This window comes from Diabrotica virgifera, chromosome 6 (genome assembly GCF_917563875.1).
Source record: "Diabrotica virgifera virgifera chromosome 6, PGI_DIABVI_V3a".
Lineage (NCBI taxonomy): Eukaryota > Metazoa > Arthropoda > Insecta > Coleoptera > Chrysomelidae > Diabrotica > Diabrotica virgifera.
Window position 1 is genome coordinate 177942877 of NC_065448.1, and position 27843 is coordinate 177970719.

Below are 27843 nucleotides of genomic sequence, written 5' to 3' on the forward strand. Positions count from 1 at the left end.
ATTCCTTATTATATGTCAAAACATGCGCAACAACTATGTCTTAAAACCCACCAAATTTCATTTGCACACCTCAACCGGTTTTAGAGCAATAAATAAATCGTCAGTTTGTGAGAAATTTTAACACCCCATATCTCGGAAACAAATGAAAATTTTTACGTGTATTATACAGTCTTGAAGTTTGGCACATTCCTCCCCACTCACCCTGTATGTATTTAATTTTTTATTCACATTTAAATAGGTCAGCATCTTTACCTATCGATTCAGCGGACTATTTTGAACAGTTTTCTCCAAAAAGTTAACCATCCCTTTTAATTAATTAATTAATTGGTAGTAAAAAGCAGTTCTGAATCCCTCCAAGATTTCATGAATAGAATTACAGAAGTCAGTCGGAGATATGGACTTTCACTAAACACTAAGAAAACAAAATGTATGATGATCTCTAAGAAGAAACAGCAATTTTAACGAATCGGTGGACAACAAATAGAACGAGTAAAAACTATATGTACCTACTTTGGCAGGAACGTCAATGAAAATTGAGATCATTCTCTAGAAATCAAATGTAGGATAGAGAAAGGAAGATCTGCATTTCAAAAAATGGCTAAGCTACTCAAACATCACGATTTATCAATTCCCATAAAAATCAGGTTACTACGATGTTATATCTTTCCTTTACTGTTGTACGGAGTCGGGGACGTGCTGTTGAGTCGTGGACTCTCACAGGCGCCACCTGCAAGAAAATTGATGCTTTCAAAATGTGGCTTTATTGTCGAATCCTGAAGATACCGATCACGTTATTAACCAGGATGTTTTGTTGAGAATACAAAAAGAAAAAAGCTGTTAACTACACTAAAAACAGCCAAAATCGAATACCTACGAACATAACCACAAATCTTTTCAGAGCAGCAGTATGCAAAGTACAGATTGCCATGATGGTCGCCAACATCTGAAACGGATAGGCACTACAAGAAAAAGAAGAAGAAAATGCAGGATTGGCACAAAATTTGTACCACAGCACTACAAATGACTTTTGTTGCATTACTTTTTATAATATCTGTTATAGGCACCGACGAAAGGAAAGAAAAATATAGTTCGACTGTTTACTGCCCTGCTTAGTAAAAACGTCCGATCTACAATTTTCGTTTTTTCTTGATAAGGTTATAGTCCACTACTATTAGACATTTAGCATCTTATTACTTAGTCAGAAAGTCATTTCTGCCACCTTGAATCGTACAAAAGCCTAAATTTGTTTGTCCTTTCTACAAGTAACACCCGTTGTGCTTAGAATAAACGTCCTATATGCTAACTATTTAGAAAGCGTCCTATCTGCATCAAAAATTGTGAAGATAGGACTTTTGGCTACGTAAGTCATGTTGAAATCATTTAACGGGTTAAATTAATGTTGACCTAGTGCTTATACGAAATATAATAAGACTATAAAAAAAGAATGTGTGTGTACTTTGTACGCACGTAAGAAGTATACTTCTGTTATAATATAATTTCAACGAAATAAATATACCTACTTAACAGTTACAATACAAAAAATTAACAATAATTACCAAAAATGAACCAAAACTTAACAATGCCAAATATTAAAAAAAAGAAAAAAATATGAATCGTCCGGGATTTGAACCCGCAATCTCGCGATTTTTTGATCTCTTGTCCAATGCTCTACCAACAAGGCCATCAAGCCGCATGCACTTACCTTTCAGATATACATAATTATACATCACGGTGACAAGTGAAATATAAAAATAGATGTTTTATTATTTTACGCCCAAGGAGGATAAATCCAAAGACACAAAATTATAATAAAAAAACTTTTAAACCACCCTTTTCAAATTGCGCAAGTTGTATTATTAATATTAATGTTAATTTGTTAAATTATATTATTAATATATATAATATTAATATTATTATTAATATTATTATAATATTATTAATATTAATGTTAAAAATATAGTATGAAAACTATTTAAAAAGGCAGTCTAACTATTAACTAACCTTTGTTGTTTCTCTTCCCACAAATTTTAAAACGCAACAACCATACATAACCAAACCGTCAACCGTCCAAACCACAGCTGCGCTACAGCTGCCATATTGGATAATTTTTGACATGTCATTTGAACATCCGATCAGAACAAAGTTATAATGCGCATGCGCCGGGATCGTAGGTTTTAACATATAAAAATTCACCCTCATATCGCGCGTAAAGAAGTATAACTTCAAAAATAGTGGGAAATTACTAAAGTCATATAAATACCCGATCACTTCTCATACAGATATTTGAAAAATAATTGGATGTGATAATTTTTGTTTATTTATTGAAATATAAAGTACGTAACAGTTTTGCCCCTTTTTTTAAATAAACTAATCTAATGAGAAAATTGATTCTACCATAGTATGCTGTCTACCGTTTCTACTATAGCTTGCGGTCTACCGAGGGATGCGGTGTATCAAGCTATATTATAATACAATGCCGACAAAACAATCTTTACAAAGTGAAAAAACGCATAAATCGCATAGGTAGAGATCGCAAAGAACTGTTATTTTAATTGTACAAATTAATAGTTAATAATAATAATTTAATTTGTCATATCAATTTGCTATTTTGGTTGGGACCCAACTAAAATAGTAAATTTTAATTTGTAAAATTACAATAATTCTTCTGCCTTATGCAATTAATTCATTTTATAAAGGTTGTTTTTGTCGGTACTGTATACATGTGGGCTAATCACCATAATCTTTTTTTAGAAGGGTTTGCACACAATAATGAAAGGCACTTTTGTAGGCGAAATGTTTATTGCTAAGTATCAATAAACATTTATCTATATCTACTACTAATTAGGAATATACAATAAATTTTATGCAAATTTAGTTTGCAAATAACACCGTAATCTTTTCTCAGGGTATGTGCAAATATCAACACCTCTTTTCAAATAAAATGGCCTAGTAGATATAGTTTCATTTCATTTTACATTTATTTTGCTCCTTAATGTTTATTACTTGTGAATAAATATTTTTTTCTGGAAGATTTTTCTTGATTTTTATTATTTTTTGTAAATCCCTCAGGTAGATCGCACTCCCGAGGTAGACCGCATACTATTAGCAGAACCGTAAAATTTTAATTGTCATTCATATTTTTAAACTAAAAAAGTCCTATCTGAAAAATTAATAGTTCTAGGGATAACCTACACATTATTAGTATGTACTTAGTTAAAAAGTCCTATCTATTAAATGTCAAACATGGGGTTGTTTTAGTGATTGCTGGTAAATGAAAAAAAAAAAAAAATTAATCCTAATGAACTACTCATGTTCAAAAAAGCAACAGTCTGCTTTTTAAAATGAGGATGGCACAGTATTAATTACAAATATGGCTTTTTCTCAAAAGTATTGCTAGTTAGGAGGTTTTTACTTATCAGGGCCGTGTAACCTATAAACTTGAAGAACAATGTATTATTATTTCATTTAAATGAATTTGTTTGTTTTAGGATGGACTACATCGTATGGATGAAGACGTTCTCAAATTTTATACAAACCAGTGGGAGGATTATCAGTTCTGTAGTAAAGTGCTCGATGGTGTATGTGCATATCTTAATAGACATTGGGTGAAAAGGGAATGTGAAGAAGGTAGGAAAGGTATATATGAAATATATCAACTCGCACTGGTTACATGGAGGGATCATCTCTTCAAACAATTAAATAAGGCAGTAAGGTTCTTTGTTTTTTTTTTAAATATTTGTATTACTAATATTTAGATTTCTTTCTGTAGTAGTTTGTTGACAGTTTTTAAAACTACACATGAGTTTTGGGCACATGTAAATGTTTTCTGTGAGGTTGAAAATACATGAATGATTGTGATAGTCTAAACTATTGTGACTATGTGTGATTCCGTGGGTTCTTCTTTCTTCCATGTATTGTGACAATCAAGCGGGATATATTTAACGGTTAGTGGATCAGAACAGCTGGAGTGTTAACTCTCAGTTAGGTCGCCACCTTATGTAACGTCCCTAGTCGCGCTGGGACTACCAGTCCTATAACAATAAATCTTCTCGATCTGTTCTTTTTTTTTGGAGGTTAATAAATTTTGTAGTAATTTAGTTTGTCATAGTAAATACAGTAAATGAACAAAACTCTGATTTAAAAACAAATTTAATCTAATTGATTCTAGTCCAGGAACCGAAGCTTTTCACCTCGCAATTTTTACAGAATGGATCGATTTGCTTGAAAATTCGAGAATAAATAGTGGATAGTCCAAGGATCAAAATCTATATGATGCTGAAAGCGCTTTTACCATGGGGGTGGTTGTCACCCCATCTCGGGGTTGGAAATTTTTTATTATATTTTTACCGCAAAAGTTGATAAAAACATTCATTCTAAGCACAAAATAATCTATACATTTTTTTGATATAATTAATAGTTTTCGATTTATTCGCTATCGAAAGGGTTAGTTTTATAACGAAAAAATCAATGTTTTTTCGATATGTACTCATTTACGATTCACTCTATTTTTGCGGTAGAAAAAATTTTTTCAAACCAAGTTCTTGGGAATTAAATAACCTACAATTTCATATTTAAACATTTTTTCTTATCTCTGATGCTAATCTTTCAATTCTGAAGAACATGGCATTTTTTACCAAACTACAACAATTCGTTATTCGCTTTTAACTCCAGTTTTTTTAAAACTAATCAATCTAAGCCAGTCAAACTTCTAGAATCTATTCATAATACATAAATAAAGAAGAATGAATGAAGGCCAATGACTAAAAATACCGCTAACTTACACTATTATGCTTCCAATTGGATTTCTTCTTTTTTTTTTTTCAAAAAAATATATTGATTTTTTAACGGAAAGTTTTTTTATTTTTTATCTTAGAAAGTTTGGTAAAAAATAATTTTGTAGATTTTTAAAAGATCTATGAGCCTATTAATATTAAATCTTTTTAAAATCCTCAGTCGCAAAAAGAGATGACTTTGAAAGGGTTGGTAAAGGTGGTTTTTGGATGTTATTACAAGTTTTATTTGTCAATAGCTCACTCAATTTTTGCCATAAAAAATTTTTTGGCAAACCAGCTTCTTGGAAATTAAATAAGCTATAATTTTATATGCAAACATTTTTTCGTATCTCTGATGATAATCTTTCTATTCTGAAGAAAAAGCCACTTTTTCCAAACTACAAAAATTCGTTATTCGCTTTTAACTCAATTTTTTAAAATACTAATCATTCTAAGCCCGTCAAACTTCTAGAACCTATTAAAAATACATAAATAAAGAATACCAAATAAGGGCAATGACTAATTTTAATTAGGGTGGTGATTAGGGGGTTGATTCCGATCACTTTTCGCTGAAAAAAAAAAATAGGGACTGACATACTTTTCATTATAAGTCACTTAATTTTTGAGCTAGAGACTTTTTTTATTTCTGGAGTTAAATATTTTTAAGTTCTTTAAATTAGTTTGAACAAGTTATTCTCGAAAAAATGCATATAGTTTTCCCATCTTTTGACTTTGAAACTACAATATTTAGCATTTGACGAAGAAGAGCTAACATATAATAAAGTAAAGGTCGATTACTATTGGTCTTAAAGAAAATTTAAAAAAGCAGTTTTGTTTATTTTTTTAAAAGGTATATTTTTGTTAAGTAAAGTTGTTTTGATAAAACGAAAACTTTTGGAGTTATTAGCAGAAAACTTATTAAAAACATTGATTTTTTCGATATAAAATAACTTTCGATAGCGAATAAATCGAAAAATATTAATTTTATCAAAAAATGTATAGAACGTTTTTTTAGAATGAAGGTTTTACCAACTTTTGTGGTCAAAATGTAATAAGAAATTTCCACCCTCGAGATGGGATGGCAACCACCCCCATGGTAAAAGCGCCTTTCGGCATCATATAGATTTTGATCCTTGGACTATCCACTACTTATTCTCAAATTTTCAAGCAAATCGATCCATTCTGTAAAAATTGCGAGGTTTTGTCCTATTTTAAGCTTCATTACTTGGACTATTCATAGTTTTGAATACATCATTAAAGTAGTAAGAATACATTATAGTTATTTAGTTTGTCGTAGTAAATAAAATATCGACAAAACTTTGATTTAAAAACAAATTTAACCGAATTGATTCATAGTTGTGAATACATCATTAATTTATGAACAAATTTTTGTATCATTAACTAGGTACCTGACACATTCTTAGAAAATTTACAAACCAATAAAACCAGAATTTTTGTGTAAGACTTAAAGGGTTCCCAAAAGATCACTTAAAGATGTCCCAAGTCAACAATGCCGTATCTATAATAGTTTGTATTTAAACAAAAAAATTGTAAGCAATGGGACTGCCAGACAAGCGCAACCAACGAAGGGTTAAGAACAGTATGGTCAATTCTTAGACAGTTAATAATAACTTTGTTTCTTTTGTTTGAAGGATTAACCAGGACAGCATTTATTTTTGTGCAGATTACATTTAATTGTGTACCTAATTTTCCCAATGATTTTGCCATGATACGGTACTTACATAATTTTTATACTACATAATTTTTATACTATTTAAAAGTGAAATTTTTGTGATATACTTACTTATGTGTGAAATTATTATTTGTATATTTTAGGTATTTTTTGTGTATTTTAGGTATATTCTAATTTTATGTATAGATAGGTTTTTACTTGTTTATTTCAAATCTTTGAAGTCTGACTTGCTACAAACCTTGTAATTGTGTAATGTAGTCAAATAAAGTCATTCATTCATTCATGAATTAGTACAGTGAATTTTAACTAAGTTCTTTAGATAAGTGTAAGGATATGTTTTCAACTTTAGAGCGTGGTTTGAGGTCATTCGACTTTTGTTTGCCAGGTTATCTGCTTTTTCATTTCTATAGATATCTGTATGTGAAGGTTAATCACAAACACAGGATCACTACAGGAAGAAATAAAACGTAGCTGATGTGATCTAGCAAAAGTTGCCATAGCAAAATTGACGACAATATGGAAGGACTGTCAAATTTCAAGAGCGTTGAAGATGAGGTTAATCAACTGCTTAATATTCCCAATACTGACCTACGGATGTGAATCTTGGACTCTGAAAAAATCGCAAAGAAGAAAGATAGACGCCACTGAAATGTTCTGTTGGGGACGAATGCTACGAATTCCTTGGACCGACCATAGGACAAATAATTCAATTTTAGAGAGCTAAAAGTTAGCCAACGACTCTCCAGTCCATCTCCAACAATTAAAATAATTTGGACATGTTATGAGAGCAAACACAGAAAACATGGAAAGACGAGGAAGATCTCCAACAAGATGGTTCGATGAAATTACAGGAATATACAAAAGACCTATGCATAAGTGAAAAGAAATGACCAGAGAGAGATCTCTGGAGACGGACAATACATGACATCACGTCGACCACTACACTCCCCCCGGGGGTCAGGATTGAAGAAGGAGATGTGAAGGTTCCAACATTTTTTTCTAGTTTTTTTCTTTATTCTTCTTAATAAGCAAAATGTCCTCTTTAATCTTTGATATCTTTTAAATAGTCAGTCACACTGTTTTGAAACTCTTGAAAAGACTCTTCTGTTTTGCGGCATTCTATCAATATTATTATTCAATTCTGTTTCGTTTTTGTGCCCGTGTGTTAACCGGACCTATTTTTCATTGCCTTCTAATGTTTTTACTTCTTTCCGTTATTCGTTTTCGTTGTTTGTTGTATTAGTTTGTTCTCATTTCTACTTTTCAAACCATATTTCTAGAAGTAGCCTTTTAGTGTTTTTCACCAATTTTAGTGCCAACATCTCCTGCGACGACGCCAGAATGTTCTTTTTCATGTTTTCGTGCTCATATTAAATTTTTATAGAAGGATTTCTCGTGTTTACCTACAGTCGGAAAAATGAAAGAATACCCATGAACGAACATATAAAACACGCTATATTTTCCTGTCACCGTGTCACAAAGAAAATTGTCCAGTGCAAGTACATGTAACAATAATTATTACATGTAATTGTGCTGGCCAATTTTTTGTGTGACACGGTGACAGGAAAATACAGCGTGTTTTATATGTTCGTTCATGGGTATTCTTTCATTTTTCCTACTGTACGTGTTTTTAATTCCTTTTATTCACTTCATTTCTACCTCACAAATCCTTACATAACTATAAAGTTTTCTCGTAACTTCACGTATAACGTCGCGTTATAAAATGACAGTTTCGATACATCAGATAACTCAAGAAGTAACGCAATAGGGCTTTTCAACGATTCTCATTTGTTTAGAGCACTTGTCATGTATGTCGTATAATCCGTGTATATTAATATTATGCACAGATTATACAACATATGACTGAAGCTCGAAACAAATGAGAATCGTTGAAACGCCCTATTAGTTAAGTCACACCAATTCGACGATTATAACTTAACTACAGGATAACGTTACGTTGTATTTAACTTGAGTGATGCATCACAGGGCTGAATATCTTTTCTTCAAGAGTATTGATAAGGTTTATTGTCTTTTCTGTCATTATCCATGTTTCTACGCCATATGTTGCTATTGGTCGTATGCTAGTTTTATGTATTTATGTTATTTTTTATACTCCTTATTAAATAAACGTTTTTATTTTCAAGGTTACCAATGCAGTTCTCAAACTGATAGAAAAAGAAAGAAATGGCGAAACAATTAACACGCGTTTAGTATCTGGTGTAATAAACTGTTATGTAGAACTAGGTTTAAATGAAGAAGAACCAGGAGCGAAAGGGCCTAACTTAAGTGTTTACAAGGACAGTTTTGAAAACGTTTTTCTAGAAGATACCGAACGATTTTACATGAGGGAAAGCACTTCGTTCTTGTCCGAAAACCCAGTTACTGAATATATGAAAAGGGTAAGTATTTACCTAATAGTTTAACAAAAAATTCTCAACGACATTATTAATAGGCCGGGATCCCAGGCCCATTTTCACCATTTATTACTAATAAGCTAATTTTTTGTGAGTAGCTTCATTTCGAGACGCCCACTTTTGTCCTTACAACAATTTTTGTTTGTGGTAGCTAACAGGGATAGCAGAGGTGAAATATGTTGATTTGATGATTCTCCAAAAGTTATTACTAACTGGGTTTTTTTTTGTTAATTCTCAAGATAATTATCTCAATTAGCCGAAAAAATATTTGTCCTACAAAATGCAAGGTCTTATCAAAGAGTCCCCCTTTCCAACATGTATCATTAACAAGGTCATGAAAAATAATTACTAACCAGCTGATTTTTTTTTCTGTTGATTAGTTAATATTTATATACTTTAATACCCACATTGTCCTACAAATTGCGTGGTACGTTATCCTGGTCCTACATTCAAAAGTTGTAGTAAAAATACCTGATGTATAAATAATTACTATCAAGATGAATCTTTATGAATAGCTTCGTTTCGATAAGACGCCCAACAGTTTCCTGTACGAAAATTTTCGTTTGTGGTAGCTAGCAGGGGTAGCAGGGATGAAGTATGTTAATTTAATGTTGTTCTGAAGCTATTTTCTTGTGGCATTTTCATAATCAAATACTTTTAATGGGAAATAAGCCACAATTTTACCAAAAAAATGATTTTATTAACGTTTCGAAGCCCAAATCGGGTTTCGTTGTCAAAATACAAAATACTACTAAAATAAACAAAAATGTTGTTGCTAAGTAAAAAAATTCTTCTAATAATTTATTTAAGGCTATGGGTACATAATTCGCAAATATTTTACGTGTATCCCTACTTTTTTTGTCTTTACACGGCAAATTACGTGTAGTAAAATTCACACTGGTATGGATATGTAAACATTACTAGAATGTCATTCCACTTGAAAATGTCATCATTAATTTAAAGAGATGGGTTTTGAACGTTCTTGGATAACTGTTATTTTTATAATTGCAAATTATTAATTCAGTTAATAAATGTGATAATTTTTTCACTAACTATGTATTCAGTGATTGTAATAATTTATTTGTACAACAAAGACTAATACTCAATCGAGAAAAGAGGAAAAGTGTTAAAGTGATTTTTTAATAATATATTGTTATGGAACGCTTACAATTTTGAACATCTTTAACAACAAAATACTTGGATCACAGAATATATTATCCTGATGTATTCTCTGCTTGGATCTTCCACAAATAATACACAATAAATAACTTTTTATTAAGTTCACGTCTTAAATCAATTATTTATCAAATACACTATATATCAATAATATTTAATCAATAACTCAACATATTCCCGATGCAATGTCAAATATTTAAAATTGTCACTGATTGTCAGTGTCTGACTGACAATATATGCTGACAATATTATATTCGGCTGAGTGCGTTGTAAGACAAAGATAGATTTGGAAAATATTACCACGGCATTGTGTTCATTTTTTTCGAATCCTGAAAAAACCAATAAATATTTTTGAAAAATTTAAACGCAGAATGAAAGACTAAATTTTTACCGAGGGCCGAAAGTCCCTTAGAATAAATAAAAAGTTTATTTTGAATGATATATTTGAAATTAAAAATCACACTAAATTTTCTCTTAGTTTTTCACCCCTGTAACTTATTAAAATAAACATTATAGAAGTTCTCAGGGACTTTCGGCCCTCGCTAATAACGTAATCTTTCATTCTGCGTTTAAATTTTTCAAAAGTACTTATTAGTTTTCTCAGGATTTGAAAAAAATGAATCCCCATTTGATTAGCATTGCAGCCGAAAATACGTACCGATCCTCTTAATCTGACTCATTTATATTGGCGATTCAGACGTATATTATACATTTTAAAGTAGAAGACTTTAAAATGATATCGCCAATATTTATGAGTTGCGTTCCTGGAACGACTTTACTAAAAGCGTTGATTGAAATATTGATATGGGAAGATCTCTCATGCTTCACTAAAAATTGATGCATTCTATCACCGACATTCACCGAGTATCTCTATCCTTCTTTCAAAAACGCGAATACGATCTTCTGTCTCTTACAAACTGGAAAATTATTGAAAAATAGATTCTTCGATAGCTACTGCCCCAGTGAATTCATCGCAAACTATACTGTTAGCCTGTAGTTTCCTGTTTTATTTCGTTTACCGTTACACTCTAGACAAGGAAAGAGACTCAGCCAGCCTTTTTACACACCAGCTCTGTTGCCACATCTAAGAAATTTCTTGTTAGTCATAAAATTAAAATGATTCTTTATTTGTAAATAATTATAGGTCTGAAATATAATATTTCAATGGACGGTGGTATTTACATTGTTTGAAACAACTTTTTTGTAGTTTGATATAATGTAACTGTCATTTGATTTTTTTCAATATGTATTGTATTACATGAATTGATAGGATTCCAGTTTGTGTTTGTTTTATTTAAGAGTATATTCATTTAAATCCTTGATTGAAATAGAATACATATTGTATAAATAAATATTTCTTGTAATTCTTAACGAATTTCGAAACATAATATGCCCACAATAATTATTATTAGTTGCTTTGCATTACACTTATAGAAGGCTTTTCTTGTTATATGCCGTCATATCTACCTTTATTTATAGGCATATTTAATATAAGGCTTTGACAATAAAGACGGTTGGGACACCGTTTCTACTTAACATAGTATCTGTTAATTAATTTAGTTCAGTTTTTCAATTTTTAGTTAACGTTATTTTTAAGAAGTGCAAGGTTAAATTAACAATAGAAATAAAATACGCATAAAAAAACATGAACATTGGACAAACACCTGTTTCCGATACATTCACAGTTAGGTCTGGATCCCGCGTATGAAAAAAAAAGTTGATTAATAGCAAGCTGAAAATTTGTTAAAAGGTTAAGGGTGTCTAGTCGGATAATCTTTGATATATGGAAACATTGTAACAGGGGCAGTTTTAATTGTGGAACAGGTTAAAAATTTGGAACGGTCAGACCACGAAAACGGCACATGTATTTTGTCCGACAGAACAGAGTTAAACTCTCCGAGCAGAGATTAAACTCTCATGCAAAAATCAGACTGCTATTTATCACCTGTCATAATTCCTGTCATTTGACATATTCTACATGTTCCACTCATTAAAACGCCCATATTGGTGATAAATAGCAGTCTGATTTTTGCATGAGAGTTTAATCTCTGTTCGGAGAGTTTAAGTCTGTTCTGTCGGACAAAATACATGTGCCGTTTTCGTGGTATGACCGTTCCAAATTTTTAACCTGTTTCACAATTAAAACTTCCTCTGTTCCAGTGTTACCATATATCAAAGTTTGTCCGACTAGACACCCTTAAGCTATTAACAAATTTTCAGCTTGCTATTAATCAACTTTTTTTTCATACGCGGGATCCAGACTTAAGTGATATTATTGTAAAGCTTTTAGAAGAATATATTAAACTTTATTGCCATTAAACTTTAGCCCAATTTACTGTACCTGGATAATTAGTGTGTATTTTAAATAAAATGTTTTTAGGTGCCATCCTTGATTGAAATATAATATTATACAAAGGAGTTTAAAAGGAGTAAAAAATAAAAGTACTGTACGTGGTTTACATTTAATAAATTTATACCTACGTATTGGATATTAACGTTGATTGAAATAACAACAGCATTTAGTCTAGTCGCAACATAGGGGGTTCCGTGGCACTTTTAGTTCGCCGCGATTTGATGGTGGTATTATAGGTTTTTTGGGTCGCTGAATCCAGTAGTCTGGAAGCCCAAATGTGGTGCATTTAATTGTTATTAACAAATTATGGTAAAATTAGGTGTTTTTCAGGAATTATTAGAAGCCCTGTAAATAAATTGATAGTGTTAAGGTCTTTTCCGGTGTATTTTTGGTCGCTGAATCGAATGTGACTAGTCGCGATTACTCAAAATGTGTTCTTATTTTGTTAATAACAAAATAATTGTTTATTCGCCTAAAAACTCGAAATGCGTTATCTACAGCAAGTTTGTAGTCTTCTTCATAGTATTTTTATTGATTCAGTGAATTTGTACTCTACGAGCCCTCTAGTGGGAAAGTTTTGGGGTAGTTCTGATTTCTTTCATTATATATGGATTTTGGGCTGCTGAATCCGAATATGAGGTTTGCGGACAAAATTTTTTGCCGGAACATTGAAAAAATAGCGAAAAATTTCAGCCTTTTTCCGCTTTTTTGCTCAAATTTCGAAAACTATTAACTTTTAGTAAATGGTCTGTTAACAGAAATTAAAGTACTTAAAATTATCTACAAATATCACTAATTACTTTTTTTTTCAGACGAACCGTTCGGTCTAAAGTGCAAGTTGAAAATTGCCAATTTTTAACGGTCTCGGCAAAACCCACTTTTACTTTAGTTTTTATTAGAATATTGTCATTTGATAAATTTCTCCTAGTTTTCTGTACAAATAATAAATGTTAGTTCATAATATGAATATGGTATATCTCTTCTCATAGCTTCCATGAATCCATTCCATCCTAAAATACCGAGAATATCTGTGCTTTTCCCTTACCTTAGAGCCCAGAAGATCAGGCACAGATGGAGTCACAGTTTCAGTTGGTGTGGAAATTCACTTCGGATCTTGATTTCTGATAAAGCTTGAGGTTTTGTCCTTTCAAAATTTATTAGTTGAACAGATCTCTGACTTCCATAAATCTCAGGTGCGGGTTTAGTTTTTAGCCGAGGAATGGATTGGTTAGGAGCTATTGCATGTTTTGATGCAATACAAGAAATGCCACCCATGACGTAAAAAGTGTGGTATCCGTCGATTGTATGTACGTTAACCCTTTTTGTCCCAACGCTGCATATATATGTTTTTGAAAAAGTGGGTCTGTATTCCCAGCAGCCCTATATATACGTTCAAGTTGTTATGGTCTCAATTTACCAAAGCCGAAAATATGCGTTGCTTATAAAATTTTAGACTCATTGGTGTCCCATTATTGTCCAAAATGTTAGATTATTGTTCCCAAAGCCTCAAAATGTTGGCACCTAAGACAGGTCATGCGGATCCATTGCCGCTGATATTTGTTCACATATTTTAGATATATGCTTTATTGTAGCACTGGTGGCAACGCTTACAGGTAGCTGCTAGAAGGTGAAGCGTTTGTAGCCACAGAAAAGACCAAAAAAAAAAGAAGTGAATCGAGATACATGTGTGCAAGATGCGGAGTCGGTCTTTGCGTAGTGTCATGTTTTGAGGAGTACCACACAAAAGAAAACTTTTAATGTTAATTTACATTACATTATTTTTTTTAAGTTAGTTACATTTTTTCAAGTTGGTTTTGCTCTCTGATGAGTACTTTTGAAAAGAAAACGTTTAAGTTGGTTAAAAAAACTCATTAAAAAACATGTTTTTGTCATTTATTTGTTTATTTATATGTGACATTCATATAAGGCAATGGGACTCTAAGCATGAAAAAACCTTTGGGATTAAGGGACCAATTTGCAAGTTAAGGCCTGGCATAGAATGGGCTAAAATCAGCGTTTTCGTACACCTACTGTGTAAAGCACGGCTGGTCAATTTTTTGCGGATCGCCTGCGATTGCTGACACTTCCAGCTAAGCAACGCGCTTGCTCAAAGTCTTGGAGCGGCAATAAGGCCCAGATAGTTGCTCTCACCATTCCTTGCAGGGTTGACCGTTTTCTCTACAAAAAGTACGGCTCAAGAAAATAGGTTGATGTAGTTTCCTCTTTGGGGTTTTGTTCATCCTATACAGAAGCTGTTCGCCTGGAAGTGTCAGTATTCGCAGGCGATCCGCAGAAAATTTACCTGCCGTGCTTTACACAGCAGGTGTACGATAACACTGATTTTAACGTACATACAATTGACGAATACCACACTCTTCACGTCATATGTGGCATTTCTTGTATTGCACCAAAACATGCAGTAGCTCCTAAGCAATCCATTCCTCGGATAAAAAAGAAACCCGCGCCTGGGGTTTATGGAAGTCAGGGTGCTGTTCAACTAATTCATTTTAAAAGGACAAAAGATAACAGATCCGAAGGAAATGTTCACACCAACTGAAACTGATTCCATCTGTGCCTGATCTTCTGCGGCTCTAAGGGAAAAGCAGAGACATTCGCGGCCTCTAAGGACGGAAGGACTCATGGAAGCTGTCACAAGAGACATACCATACCTATGAACTAACATTTATTATTTGTACAGAAAACTAGGAGAAATTTATCAAATGACAGCATTCTAATAAAAAATAAAGTTTTGGAATGTAAAAAGTGGGTTTTGCCGAGACCGTTAAAACTTGGCAATTTTCAACTTATACTTTAGACCGAACAGTTCGTCTGAAAAAAAAGTAATTAGTGATGTTTGTAGATAATTTTAAGTACTTTAACTTCTGTTAACAGACCATTTACTAAAAGTTAATAGTTTTCGAGATTTGAGCAAAAAAGCGAAAAAAAAGCTGAAATTTTTCGCATTTTTCGCGATTTTTTCAATGTTCCTGCAAGAAATTTTGTCCGCAAACCTCATATTCGGATTCAGCAGCCCAAAATCCATATATAATGAAAGAAATCAGAACTTTCCCAGTCAAAACACAATTTTATTGAATCATATACGCTAAATCGATTGTGACTAGTCGTGATAGCTTAAACCAGGTTCCGACTTTGTTATTAATAAATTATTGCAAAAATAACGGTTTATAGTACGTTTACTCACGGTTTTTGCTCTACTAGGAGTCATCTAAAAAACCACTTGGAATGACATGAAATTTGGCATGCACGTAGCTAACATGTCAAACAAAACAAATGATATTGTGCCGATGTGTGCTTTTACCCTGGGGGTGAGTTTCACCCCGTTTCGGGGGTGAAAGAAGAAACCTTTAAAATAGTCCGGAATTGGATAAACTGATTAATTCTAAGCAACGTTTGTTCTATACAGTTTTTTCACTAAGTCAATACTTTTCGAGTTATTTGCGAGTGGATATGTTCATTTTTCAACAAAAAAACCAAATAACTCCAAAAGTATTGACTTGGTGAAAAAACTGTATGGAACAAAAGTTGCTTAGAATTAATCAGTTTATCCACTTGCGGACTTATTTAAAAGGTTTCTTTTTTCACCCCCGAAAAGGCGTGACACTCACCCCCAGGGTAAAAGCAGACATCGGCACAATATCACTTGTTTTATCTGACATGTTAGCCTAGTGTATGCCAAATTTCATGTCAATCCAAGTGGTTTTTTTAAAATTTATAGCAAAAACCGTGAGTGAACGTACTATAAACCGTTATTTTTGCAATAATTTATTAATAACAAAGTCGAAACGTGGTTTAAGCTATCACGACTAGCGGCAATCGATTCAGCGTATAAAAATACTATGAAGAAGACTACAAACTTGCTGTAGATAGCGCATTTCGAGCTTTTCGGCGAATAAACAATTATTTTGTTATTAACAGAATAAGAACACATTTTGAGTAATCGCGACTAGTCGCATTCGATTCAGCGACCAAAAATACACCAGAGAAGGCCTTAAAGGCCGCGTCTCACCATCAAACAATTTGATCAAACAGTTTGAGCGAACTCCGGAAGTACGTCAAAGTGACGTCACAATTGCAGTTTTTTTGAAATTCTAAAAATCTGTGCTCTCACTATCAGTCTAGTTTGATCAAATTTTTTGTATTGAGTTGTCTAACTTGTTTGTACTTTATTTAAAATTAAAATTTTTCATTATTATCCACAATGAACACTCAGGATGTGACGTCACTAACTGTCACTTTCAGTTTGCTCAAAAAAGTTTGATCAAATTATTTGATGGTGGGACGCGGTCTTGACACTATCAGTTTATTTACAGGACTTCTAATAATTCCTGAAAAACACCTAATTTTACCATAATTTGTTAATAACAATTAAAATCACCACATTTGGGCTTCCAGACCACTTCCATTGGATTCAGCGACCCAAAAAACCTATAATACCACCATCAAATCGCGGCGAAGTAAAAGTGTCCACAGGACCCCCTATGTTGCGACTAGACTAATTGGCAAGCAAGTCTCTAAAAATGTTAGGTGTTAGACATATTTTAAAAGAACAGTTAGGCCGTTAGGGTGTCGTTCTGTGACATTTCGTAACGCGACAGTTCGTAACCGAACAAATGGTAACTTACAATTCGTAACAGCGACAGTTCGTAGCGGCGTCAGTTCGTAACTATACAAGTTCGTAACGAACAATTCGTAACGTCCAATTTTAATTATTCTGTTTATTTTTGTTAATGGGGAAACTAACTGTTATTACAGTTATAAATGAACTGTTATGAAATTACAGTTATAAAAATGTAGATCTTATATGACTAGAGCAAAGTTAGATATTTTTGCCTTATTTCCCTGGCGTATAAGTAAAAGATTTGGACTACAAGAAAATATATCAAAAACTAAATTTATGGTCATCAGCAAAAATAAAATTAGAGGCGCCCAACTGGTTATCAAGAATACACCAGGGGACTGAGTAAATATACCAGTATACAGTATAGTATACCTATCTTGGAACAATAGTAAACGAACAATGGGATCACTCACAAGAAATAAAATGTAAAATAGAGAAGGCTCGGAATGCATTAAATAACATGGCAAAACTCTTTAAAATCCACAACCTTAAACTGGAGATAAAAGTAAGGCTCCTACGATGTTATATCTTTTTAATATTATACTACTGAGTTGAATCCTGGACAATCACTAAAGCGATGGAGAAAAAACTTGAAACCTTCGAGATGTGACTATACAGACGAATCATAAGGATATCATGGACGGACAAGATAACCAACGAGACCGTATTACGAAGAATGGGAAAAGAAAGAGAGGTGATGTACACCATTAAAAGGAGAAAGTTAGTATATATCGTTAAAAAGTTCGAAAGTTAGTATAACCGTTGATTGAGGTATTGGATATAACACATAATGAGAAACGGCACCAAATACAGATTACTGAGGGTAATACTTCAAGGCAAAGTATTCGGAAGCGAGAAATTGGAAGAAGAAGAATATAATGGTTAAAGAACCTGAGGAAATGGTTCTCCACAACAACTAATCTATTTAAAGCATCAGTTAATAAAATCATTAAAGCCAGAATTATCGCCAATATTCTAAACGAATTGGCACCAAAAGGAGAAGAAGATTTGTTTCTATAATCTAAGTTTAAATCCATTATTGTGAAATATGGTACATATTGTATAGGTAAATATTTCCAAAGCAAAGTGGTTCTCGCACATCTGGTTTTATTTGAATTCTAAAGCGAGCCTCAGCCCGGCAATAAATACCAAATACCAGCACTATACCCTTCATATAGATAACGGTATTTAAGAAAGATGTTTGCTAGGATATAGTCGAGTATGTATTGTCGCCCCTGTTAGGTAAATTATTCCAATTCGAAATTTTTGCACAAACTTACTCAAAAAGAGGTCCTTATAACAAATCCACAGGGTGAGAGGCGGTACCATAATCGAAAAATTGTTTAAACAATAATTTTTGTTAAACAAATTCACAAAAATAATTTTTTAGATCATTTGGGTCATTCTGAGCAAAAAAGGTATAGTTTTGGATCCCGCGTACCAAAAAAAAGTTGATTAATAGCAAGCTGAAATTTGATCATAGCTTAAGAGTGTCTAGTCGGACAAACTTTGATGTATGGGAACACTGGAACAGGGGAAGTTTTAATCGTGGAACAGGTTAAAAATTTGGAGCGTCAGACTACGAAAACATCCCATCTATTTTGTCGGACAGAACTTCCAATTGATTTGTTACCGTTTTATTAAACTCTCATGCAAATATCAGACTCCTATTTATCACCAACTGGGCATTTTAATAAGTCCGACACGTAGAATATGTCAAATAACAGGAATTACGTTGGTGATAAATAGCAGTCTGATTTTTGCATTGGAGTTCAATGAAAACGTAACAAATCAATTGGAAGTTCTATCCGACAAAATACAGTTTTCGTAGCCTGACGGTCCAAATCTTTAACCTGAACCACTATTAAAACTTTTTCTGTTCCAATGTTCCCATACAAACGACTAGACACCGTTAAGCTATTCACACATTTTCAGCTTGCTATTAATCAACTTTTTTTTGGTACGCGGGATCCAGACGTAGTAACTTGTGATTTTTCTCTAAAATTGATTGTTGTCGAGTTATCCGCGATTTAAAATGTTCAAAATGCGAAAATGGCCATTTTCAAGGTTTAATAACTCGGTTAAATATAATTATTATGAAAGTCAGAAAGTGACCTAATCAAAGTTTAAAGCCCCGTCTACAAGATCATAAAGAAATTTTTGTCATTATGTTATTACTAAGCTGTCATTTTTAATTATTAACAATGGGCGCTAAGCGCTTATTAGGCGGCCTTCAATGGTGATTGCGAAAGAGATGCACCATTCCAGCCGTCCAATGGAGCATCTCACTCGCACTCACATTGAAGGCCGCCTCAATACACGCTTAAAGCTCATTGTTGATAATTAAAAATAACATCTTAGTAATGAAATAATGACAAACGTTTCTTCAGGATCTTGTAGAGGGGACTTAATCTTTGGGTAATTTGGTCAGTTTCTGACTTTCATAATGATTACTTTTAAACGAGTTATTAACCCTTGAAAATGGTTATTTTAGCTTTTTCAAATTTTAAATCGCGTATAACTCAACAACAATCAATTTTAGAGAAAAATAACAAGAGACCTTTTTTGCTGATAATGACCCAAAGAATCTAAAAAAAATTGTTCGAAGTGAAAAAAAAATATTTTTGTGAATTTGTTTAAAAAAAATTTTTAAACAATTTTCCGACCGCGGTACCGCCCGGTACCCTGTGGATTTGTTATAAGGATCTCTTTTTGAGTAAATTTGTGCAAAATAATCGAAAAGGAATAATTTACATAACGGAGACGACTATACAGCTCGGACTACTAAATATTTTCGATGCCGAATATTTCCAAAACATTTAGAACTGGCAACGCTGTCGATTGTAGCATTTTGTGGTCAAATCCAAAAATAATACAAGTAGAATTTTATACAAATTTCTTTATCGTTCTAAGGGTTAGAGATTCACATATCTGCTCACTAGATGGCTTTTGGCCTGCCATCTATGAGGCGAATATAGCAGAGGTCTCGTTTTCTTTCGTAACATGAGATATCTTCTCCAATACATCAATCAACGCTAAAAGATAGTTCATTCGATTACATGAAATCAATCCCAACTCAAGAATATCCGTCATCAAAAAAATCATAGCATGTGATCTGTCTTTAAAAAGACAACCAGATGCAACGGTGACAGTAAAATTCTCGCGTTAGAGATTACATAGTAAATCACGAGGGAAAACCAGGAAAAAACCTCGTGATACTATCCCGACATCGTAAGTATTTGGTCTTACATTTAATTTACTTTCAAAAAACTAATACCAAATTCTGACTTTAATATGTTTAAATTATAAATAATATTAATAATACATAGGTATACAATAAGTAATACTAAAATATAAAATTTGTATTAACTCGATATGTTATTGACTTACTAATCGTGGTATTTTCTTTCTATTTACTTCCTCTTTCAGTATATATAACCACATCGTACTGCATTCTACCGAGGAATTTGCGACACAATTGGTTTCATTTAGCATAATTAGAGCCGCTTCTTTGATTTTTCTCTTTTTACTATCTGATTCTTTCAGGACTATACTTGAATTTCTCCACTGAACTCTATGTTCATTATCCCATGCATGTTGACATATTTGAGATCTAGCAAATTCTCTATTTTTAATTTAAATCAAAGAAGCGGCTCTAATTATGCTAAATGAAACCAATTGTATCGCAAATTCCTCGGTAGAATGCAGTAAGATGTGGTTACCCATACTGAAAGAGGAAGTCAATAGAAAGAAAATACCACGATTAGTAAGTCAATAACATATCGAGTTAATACAAATTTTATATTTTAGTATTACTTATTGTATACCTATGTATTATTAATATTATTTATAATTTAAACATATTAAAGTCAGAATTTGGTAACTAGTTTTTTGAAAGTAAATTAAATGTAAGACCAAATACTTACGATATCGGGATAGTATCACGAGGTTTTTTCCTGGTTTTCCCTCGTGATTTACTATGGAATCTCTAACGCGAGAATTTTTTTGTCAACTTTGCATCTGGTTGTCTTTTTAAAGACAGATCACATGCTATGATTTTTTTTGTGACGAATATTCTTGAGTTGGGATTGATTTCATGTAATCGAATGAACTATCTTTTAGTAAAGTCGTTCCAGGAACGCAACTCATAAATATTGGCGATATCATTTTAAAGTTTTCTACTTTAAAATGTATAATATACGTCTGAATCGCCCATATAAATGAGTCAGATTAAATAAATTATTAGAAGAATTTTTTTACTTAGCAACATTTTTGTTTATTTTAGTAGTATTTTGTATTTTGACAACGAAACCCGATTTGGGCTTCGAAACGTTAATAAAATCATTTTTTTGGTAAAATTGTGGCTTATTTCCCATTAAAAGTATTTGATGTTAATTTAATGATTCTCAAAAATTTATTAGTTTTTTTTTCGTTAATTCCGAAGATAATTTTCTAAAGTAGCCGAAAAAATATTTTTCATACAAAAAGTAAGGTAATGTCAAAGAGTCCCCCCCCCCCCACACTTTTTAACATGTATCATGAACGATGCCATGAAAAATAATTACTAAGCCACTTGATTTTTTTCCCGTTGGTTAGTTAATATTTTATATAATTTAACACCCACGTTGTCCTACAAATTGCATGGTCCGTTAATCCTGTCCTCCAATTAAATACATATTTGAAATTCATGAAATTAAAAATCAATTTATTTTCTGCTATTAGAGCTGAGTTACACTGGTACAAATACGCATGCGAACAGCGTTGTTTACAGTGTGTTAGCAACGAATAGGCCCTTTTCATCACAAATAGGGAAACAAAAATGACAATTCTTGTCGGACTAGCAATACATACCTGTTTTCTTGTAGGACATTGTTTTATTTGGATAAAAAAACCCTTTCCTATCACATGACACCTTTGTCCTACAGTTACATTAACAACATTTGAACATAGGACCAGGACAACGTACCACACGATTTGTAGGACAATATGTGGGGGTTAAATTATATATAGGGTGCCCCAAAAGTAGCGGAACGGTCGAATATTTCTCGAAATAAACATGGTATCGAAAAACTGACAAATGTATGTATACACCGTTCTTAGGCGTCAACGCCCTTCGGTAGGGATCTATGGAGGAGTATCACCAAGCCGGAAGCCCTTATCCCTTCCCGTACCGCTCCTCCATAGGTCGATCAGACGCCAGTTTATTCCAGACCAGATAACTGACCTAAACTTAACCTAAAACTGACAAATACGGGTTCAATAATTTTTTAAAATCTATCGAATGACAAAACACACGACCCCCCACTCCATCCCCTAGAGTTGGGGTGGGGGGCAACTTTGAAATCTTAAATGAAAACCCCCAGTTTTTATTTCAGATTCAGATTCCTTACGTAAAAGTAAGCAACTTTTATTTGAGACATTTTTTTGAACTATGGACAGATGGCGCTATAATCTAAAAAAACTATTTATCCTGATGTCATAGGTAAATAATAGAAACGGTCTAATATCTCGAGAAATGGACTTCCAAATGAAAAACAAAAAAATACGCGTTTAATATTTTTCAAAAACCTATCGAATGTCATCAAACACGACCCCCCACTCCACAACCTGGAAGTGGGGTGGGGGTAACTCTAAAATCTTAAATAGCAACCCCAATTTTTTATTGCAGATTTGGATTCGTCATGAAAAATTAAGCAACATTTATTCGAAACCATTTTTAGAATTGTTGATAGATGGCGCTAATAAATCGTTTTTTTTTTTCAATTATAGCGCCGTCTATAAAGAATTCTAAAAAATGTTTCAAATAAATGTTGCTTAATTTTTCATGATTAATAACATTTTAAAGTTAACCCCCACCCCACCTGTAGGGGGTGGGATGGAGGGTCATGTTTGGTGTTATTTGATAGGTTTTTGAAAAATATTAAAAACATGTTTTTTGGTTTTTCATTTGAAAGTGTATTTCTCGAGATATTAGAGCGTTTCTATAATTTACCTATGGTATCACCGTTGATTGATAAATACGGAAAGATACGAAACCCTATGCATTATTTTGTTGTCTTTAAAACCTGCCCGTATAGTGGCGCGCCTAGCTTAAATTTGTTGGAACTAGCCTTAGAGGGAAGTGTAAAATTCTCCCTACTCAAGGAACTAGCCAAGAACACGCGGTTATTTCACGTGGCCCGTATTCAAAATTTTAACGCAGCAGTCACTATCATATTAATCTGTATTAATTTTTTTTTGTTTTTGTTTCTGCAAAAATGTTGAAAATATAAATTGACTATAGAGTTTTTTTCACTACTCTTGACCTCACAAGTAAATACTTTTCGAGTTATTTGCGAGTGAATATATTCATTTCTCAAAAAATAGTACGTTTTTAGACGGATTTTCGCAAATAACTAAAAAAGGAAGTATTTCACCAAAAAAACATTCATAGCAAAAATACAGCTTATCAAAAAGTGAAAAAAATGTTTTATATAAATATGACATATTATGAAGTCGTAGACCCAGTAAAAGCAGAGTTGTAGCTAATGAAAAGTAGGTTCTTATTATTTGTCAAATTCAAAATTGAATATTTCTACATGAAATAACCAAAAAATTAAGAACTTTTCGGGGAAAACTCATCATAAATTTTTTAAAAAGTCTAAAATAAGCTTTATTTTTTTGAGTTTCTAGTATCAGAAGTAAAAAAGTTGCGCACAAAATAAAGTTTATCCTTTTTTTTTGTAAAAATATCTAAAAATCACCTCCTAATTAGCATCTCAAATGAAATTAATCAGTAGCGCTTCATAAGTTACTTTACGTATGTATGCTTATTATAGAGGATCTGTAAGTTTCATCGGTTCATAGTGCTTATTTTTGAAAGGCTGTAGTTAAAAGGGCTTCAATGAGTCACTAATCACGAGTATATGCAAATTCGGAACAGCCATATCTTAACCAATTTTTGTATTACAGAAAAACAAAATATTCAGAAAACCAAAACCTTTAAACTTTGGGATATTTCGTATCACAAGTTATTTAAAAAAAAGGCATTTTTTTCAAAATAAAAAAAATACTGTAAAACTAAATTTACGATGAAACTTACAGATCATGTGTATTATAAACAATACATAAGTAAAGTCATTTGTGAAGCGGTAACAATAATTTGATTTTATTCGTCTTGAGGGGCCAAACGAAAAACACAAAACTACTTTTTTCTTTTTAAATCGTGTTCTGTTGTGATTTATAGCAAATTTATAGCATCCCTTTCGAAATAAAAATGTTATGCAAGTTCCCTTTTAGAGGGTGATTTTCACGTTTTTTTAAAACTATCTTTTACAAAAAAGGACCAATTTTATTTTCAGCGTAACGTGCTTACTTTAATGCTAGAAACTTTTTTAAAAACAAAAACAAAGCTTTTTTAAAGAAATGTGCTTTATTTTTTGGTTATTTCACGTTGAAATATTCGATTTGGAATTTGACGAATAAGAACTTACTTTTTTAGCTACAACTCTGCTTCTACTGAGTATAAAGATTTTATACAGACTTTTTTTTTAATTTTTTATAAAGTATATTTTATTGAATACCTTTTTCGATAAAATACTTACTTATTGTGTTATTTGCGTAAAACCGTCTAAAAACGTGTATATTTTTGTTAAAAAACGAACATATTCACTCTCAAATAACTCGAAAAGTATTAGCTTAGTCAAAAAACTCAATGGAATAAAACTTGCTACAATTAATCAGTTTATCCACTTGATAGATACTAGATAGTATTAGACTTATTGATATTATAGCTACCTAGCCTTATACAAAGTGGATTTAGAAAGTCTACATCTACATTAGACAACCTAGTGGATATTGAATCTGTATTCATGGGTAATTTGGATGTGATAAAGTATGTTTGGCTTATGGCTATCTTTTATTATATTGTATAACGCGTGCCATTTGGGGATTAGATATAAGAATTCTATTAAGTTGGTCAATTCCAGGAAACATAAAATTTATTAGAAATTTTCTATATAGACGAAACTTATTCGAATAGATAACGTCCTTTTAGACTCAAAAATCCAATTAAACGACATTCCTCAATGGTCTACTCGTTGCACTTTTCCTTATTGCAATCAATGACATCGCTAAATCACAACCCACTAGTCATTTAGAAATTAGAGAATTGGTCAAACACTACTGGCCTAGAATTTTCTCCCACTAAAACGAAAACAATAATCTTCAGTAAAACTCCAAAGAAGCACATTATACTACCAAAAATCTACCTAAAGAATTTCTTCTTCTACTTTTTCTTTTATATAGGCAGTACTGCCTGTTTTTCTTCAACGGTGCCTTTCATTCTGTCCCTAAATTGTCATTCCATCTTTTCCTTGGGTATCCTATACTTCTTCGGCCTAACGGTGACTTGTCCCTGGCTATTCTTATTATCCTTGATTCAAACATCCTGCTTATGTGTTGATTCCACTCTCCTTTTCTATTCTTTACCCAGGTATTTATATTGTCTACCCCACATATGCATCTGATTTCCTCACTTCTTACCCTGTCCCGTAGTCCTTTTCCAGCAATCCTTCTTAAAATCTTCATTTTGTTGGTATCCAGACATCTTTGTATTTTGCTTGCATCTGGTCTTGTTTCGGCAGTGTAAGTCATAACTGGTCTAATAACTTCAGTCAAATGACTTATATATTCGGTCCTTTGTTTCCACTCTAAGGTATTTGTTTTTCCAAATTGTGTCGTTTAGGCATCCGGCCGTTCTACTGGCTTTAATTATTATTAGTCTTTAACCTCTTCTTCGATATTATTGTCGGCTGATAGATTAATTCCCAGGTATTTACTTTTATTGTATAAGTCCAATTGGCATCTTATTGGTTCTTTGGATATTACTAAGCTTTTTGTTTTTGGGCTGATATTTTCATATTCATTTCTTTTGCGTTAATGTTGAATTCGTGCAGTAATCTTTGTAGGTCGTCTTCGCACTCTGCTACTAACACGGTGTCATCAGCGTAACAGAGTATTTTTATCTCTTTATCGCCCATTTTTTACCCTCTTTTTTCTTCACTTGTTTTATCATTGCATCCAGCGTTATGTTAAACAGTAGAGGGCTTAGTGAATCTCCTTGCTTGATTCCTGTGTTTGCTTCTATATGGGTTCTCTTATTATTCCATTGACTTCATTTCTATTTTATTTCGTACATAAAGGTTTTCTATCAGTTTTATAATATCCAGTGGTAAATTTTTGTCATATAGTAGGTGTATCACGTCTTTTAATTGTATTCAATCAAACGCTTTCTCTAGGTATATAAAACAGAAAAACCCTCGCTTGTTATACTCTAATGATTTCTCCGCTATTTGTCTTATCACAAAAACTGCATCGTTATGATCTTCCCCTTCTAAATCCTTGTTGTTCAACCGATATATTTATGCACGCCATTATTTTCTTCATCAGTATTTTTGTTGGGAGTTTCAGTATAGTGTTCCGTAAATTTATCCCTCTATAATTACTGGGGTCTGCCCTATCACTTTTCTTAAATAACGCTATCATCTGAGTGGTACTCCATTCTTCTGGAATTCTTCCTGTATTTATTATTTTACTTATCAGGATATTCAGTTCTTTGTGAAGTCTCTCTCCTCCGTATTTTAAAAGTTCATTAGCTATTCCATCTTTCCCTGGTGCTTTTCGATTTTTCATCTGTTTTAAGGCGTTCGTTATCTTCCTCTTTAATTTCTGTTTGCTCATCCGATTCTAATCCTGGTTTTCCAGTTCTTCATGATTAGCTGTTTGAGGTTTTTTTAGGTAAGTTGACCATGTATTTGCATCAATATGTTTTACTTCTATTAATTCCTTCATCTCTGCTCTTTGACCTCTTATCATTTTCCACATTTCCTTTTGCATCCCATAAAAGTCGTGAAAGTCTTTTGAAAATGCTTACCAGTGTTCTGTTTTCTTCCTTCTTACTATTGAGTTTAACTCATTTCAAACTCTTTTATATTCTTCACATATGTTTGTCTCGTTCTTTTGAATTTGTATTCTAGCTAGATTTTCTTTTTTCTTGGCATTTTATTTTTATTTCTTCACAGATCCATGGGGTGTTCTCCTTTTCTTTCGTATATGTTTACTTATCTTACGTTCTCCAAATGCGTCCGTTGCTGCCATTTTGATATTATCTCTAATCTTCCTCCAAATTTCTTCTATGTCTTCATCGGGTGTTATGTAGTTTTCGTTCAGTACTTTTTGCAGTCTTCTTTGGTATAAATCTCGTGTTGACAAGTCTTGTAGCTGTTTTACCTTTATTCTTGTCTCACATTCAATAGGGTCTTTTTTCCTGTTTTTTTTTTGTAGATGTATTCTGATTTTTCCAAGTACTAGGTTGTGATCACTTCCGATATTAGCTGCACTTAAACATCTTATGTCTAGTACTTGAGAATGATGGATGTTTCTGTTTGTCAATATATAATCAATATCGGATCTGTGTGCTCTTGTATTTTTGAATGTATATTTTTCTTGATCTTTGTGTCTGAAGAACGTATTGTTTATTCGAAATTCGTTCTGAGAGCAAAAGTTAATAAGTAGTTCCTAAAGAGTTTACAATAAATTATTCATAATTGATTAACTTCTTGGGAATAAAACTGGATAATCGTCTATCTTGGTAAGACAATATACATTCACTCCGACTGTCAGCTCAAACGGGCTCAACTTAATGAAAAATATCTCTCATAAACAATGGGATGTCGACGTCCAAACTCTTATGACTGTTCACTGAAATTTGGGTTTCAACCTGAGATACAGTCGGAAAAATGAAAGAATACCCATGA

General features: G+C 32.5%; 1 protein-coding gene across 2 annotated transcripts in view; it reads left to right on the top strand.

Annotated features, from left to right (window-relative positions):
* LOC114333632 (cullin-1) overlaps positions 1-27843 on the top strand; it is a 92527-nt gene that overhangs the window by 26865 nt on the left and 37819 nt on the right. For both annotated transcript variants that reach the window (XM_028283561.2, XM_028283562.1), the window contains 2 exons: positions 3489-3707; positions 8610-8864. In XM_028283561.2, the coding sequence (XP_028139362.1) occupies positions 3489-3707; positions 8610-8864 (474 nt within the window). The remainder of the gene's footprint in view (positions 1-3488; positions 3708-8609; positions 8865-27843) is intronic.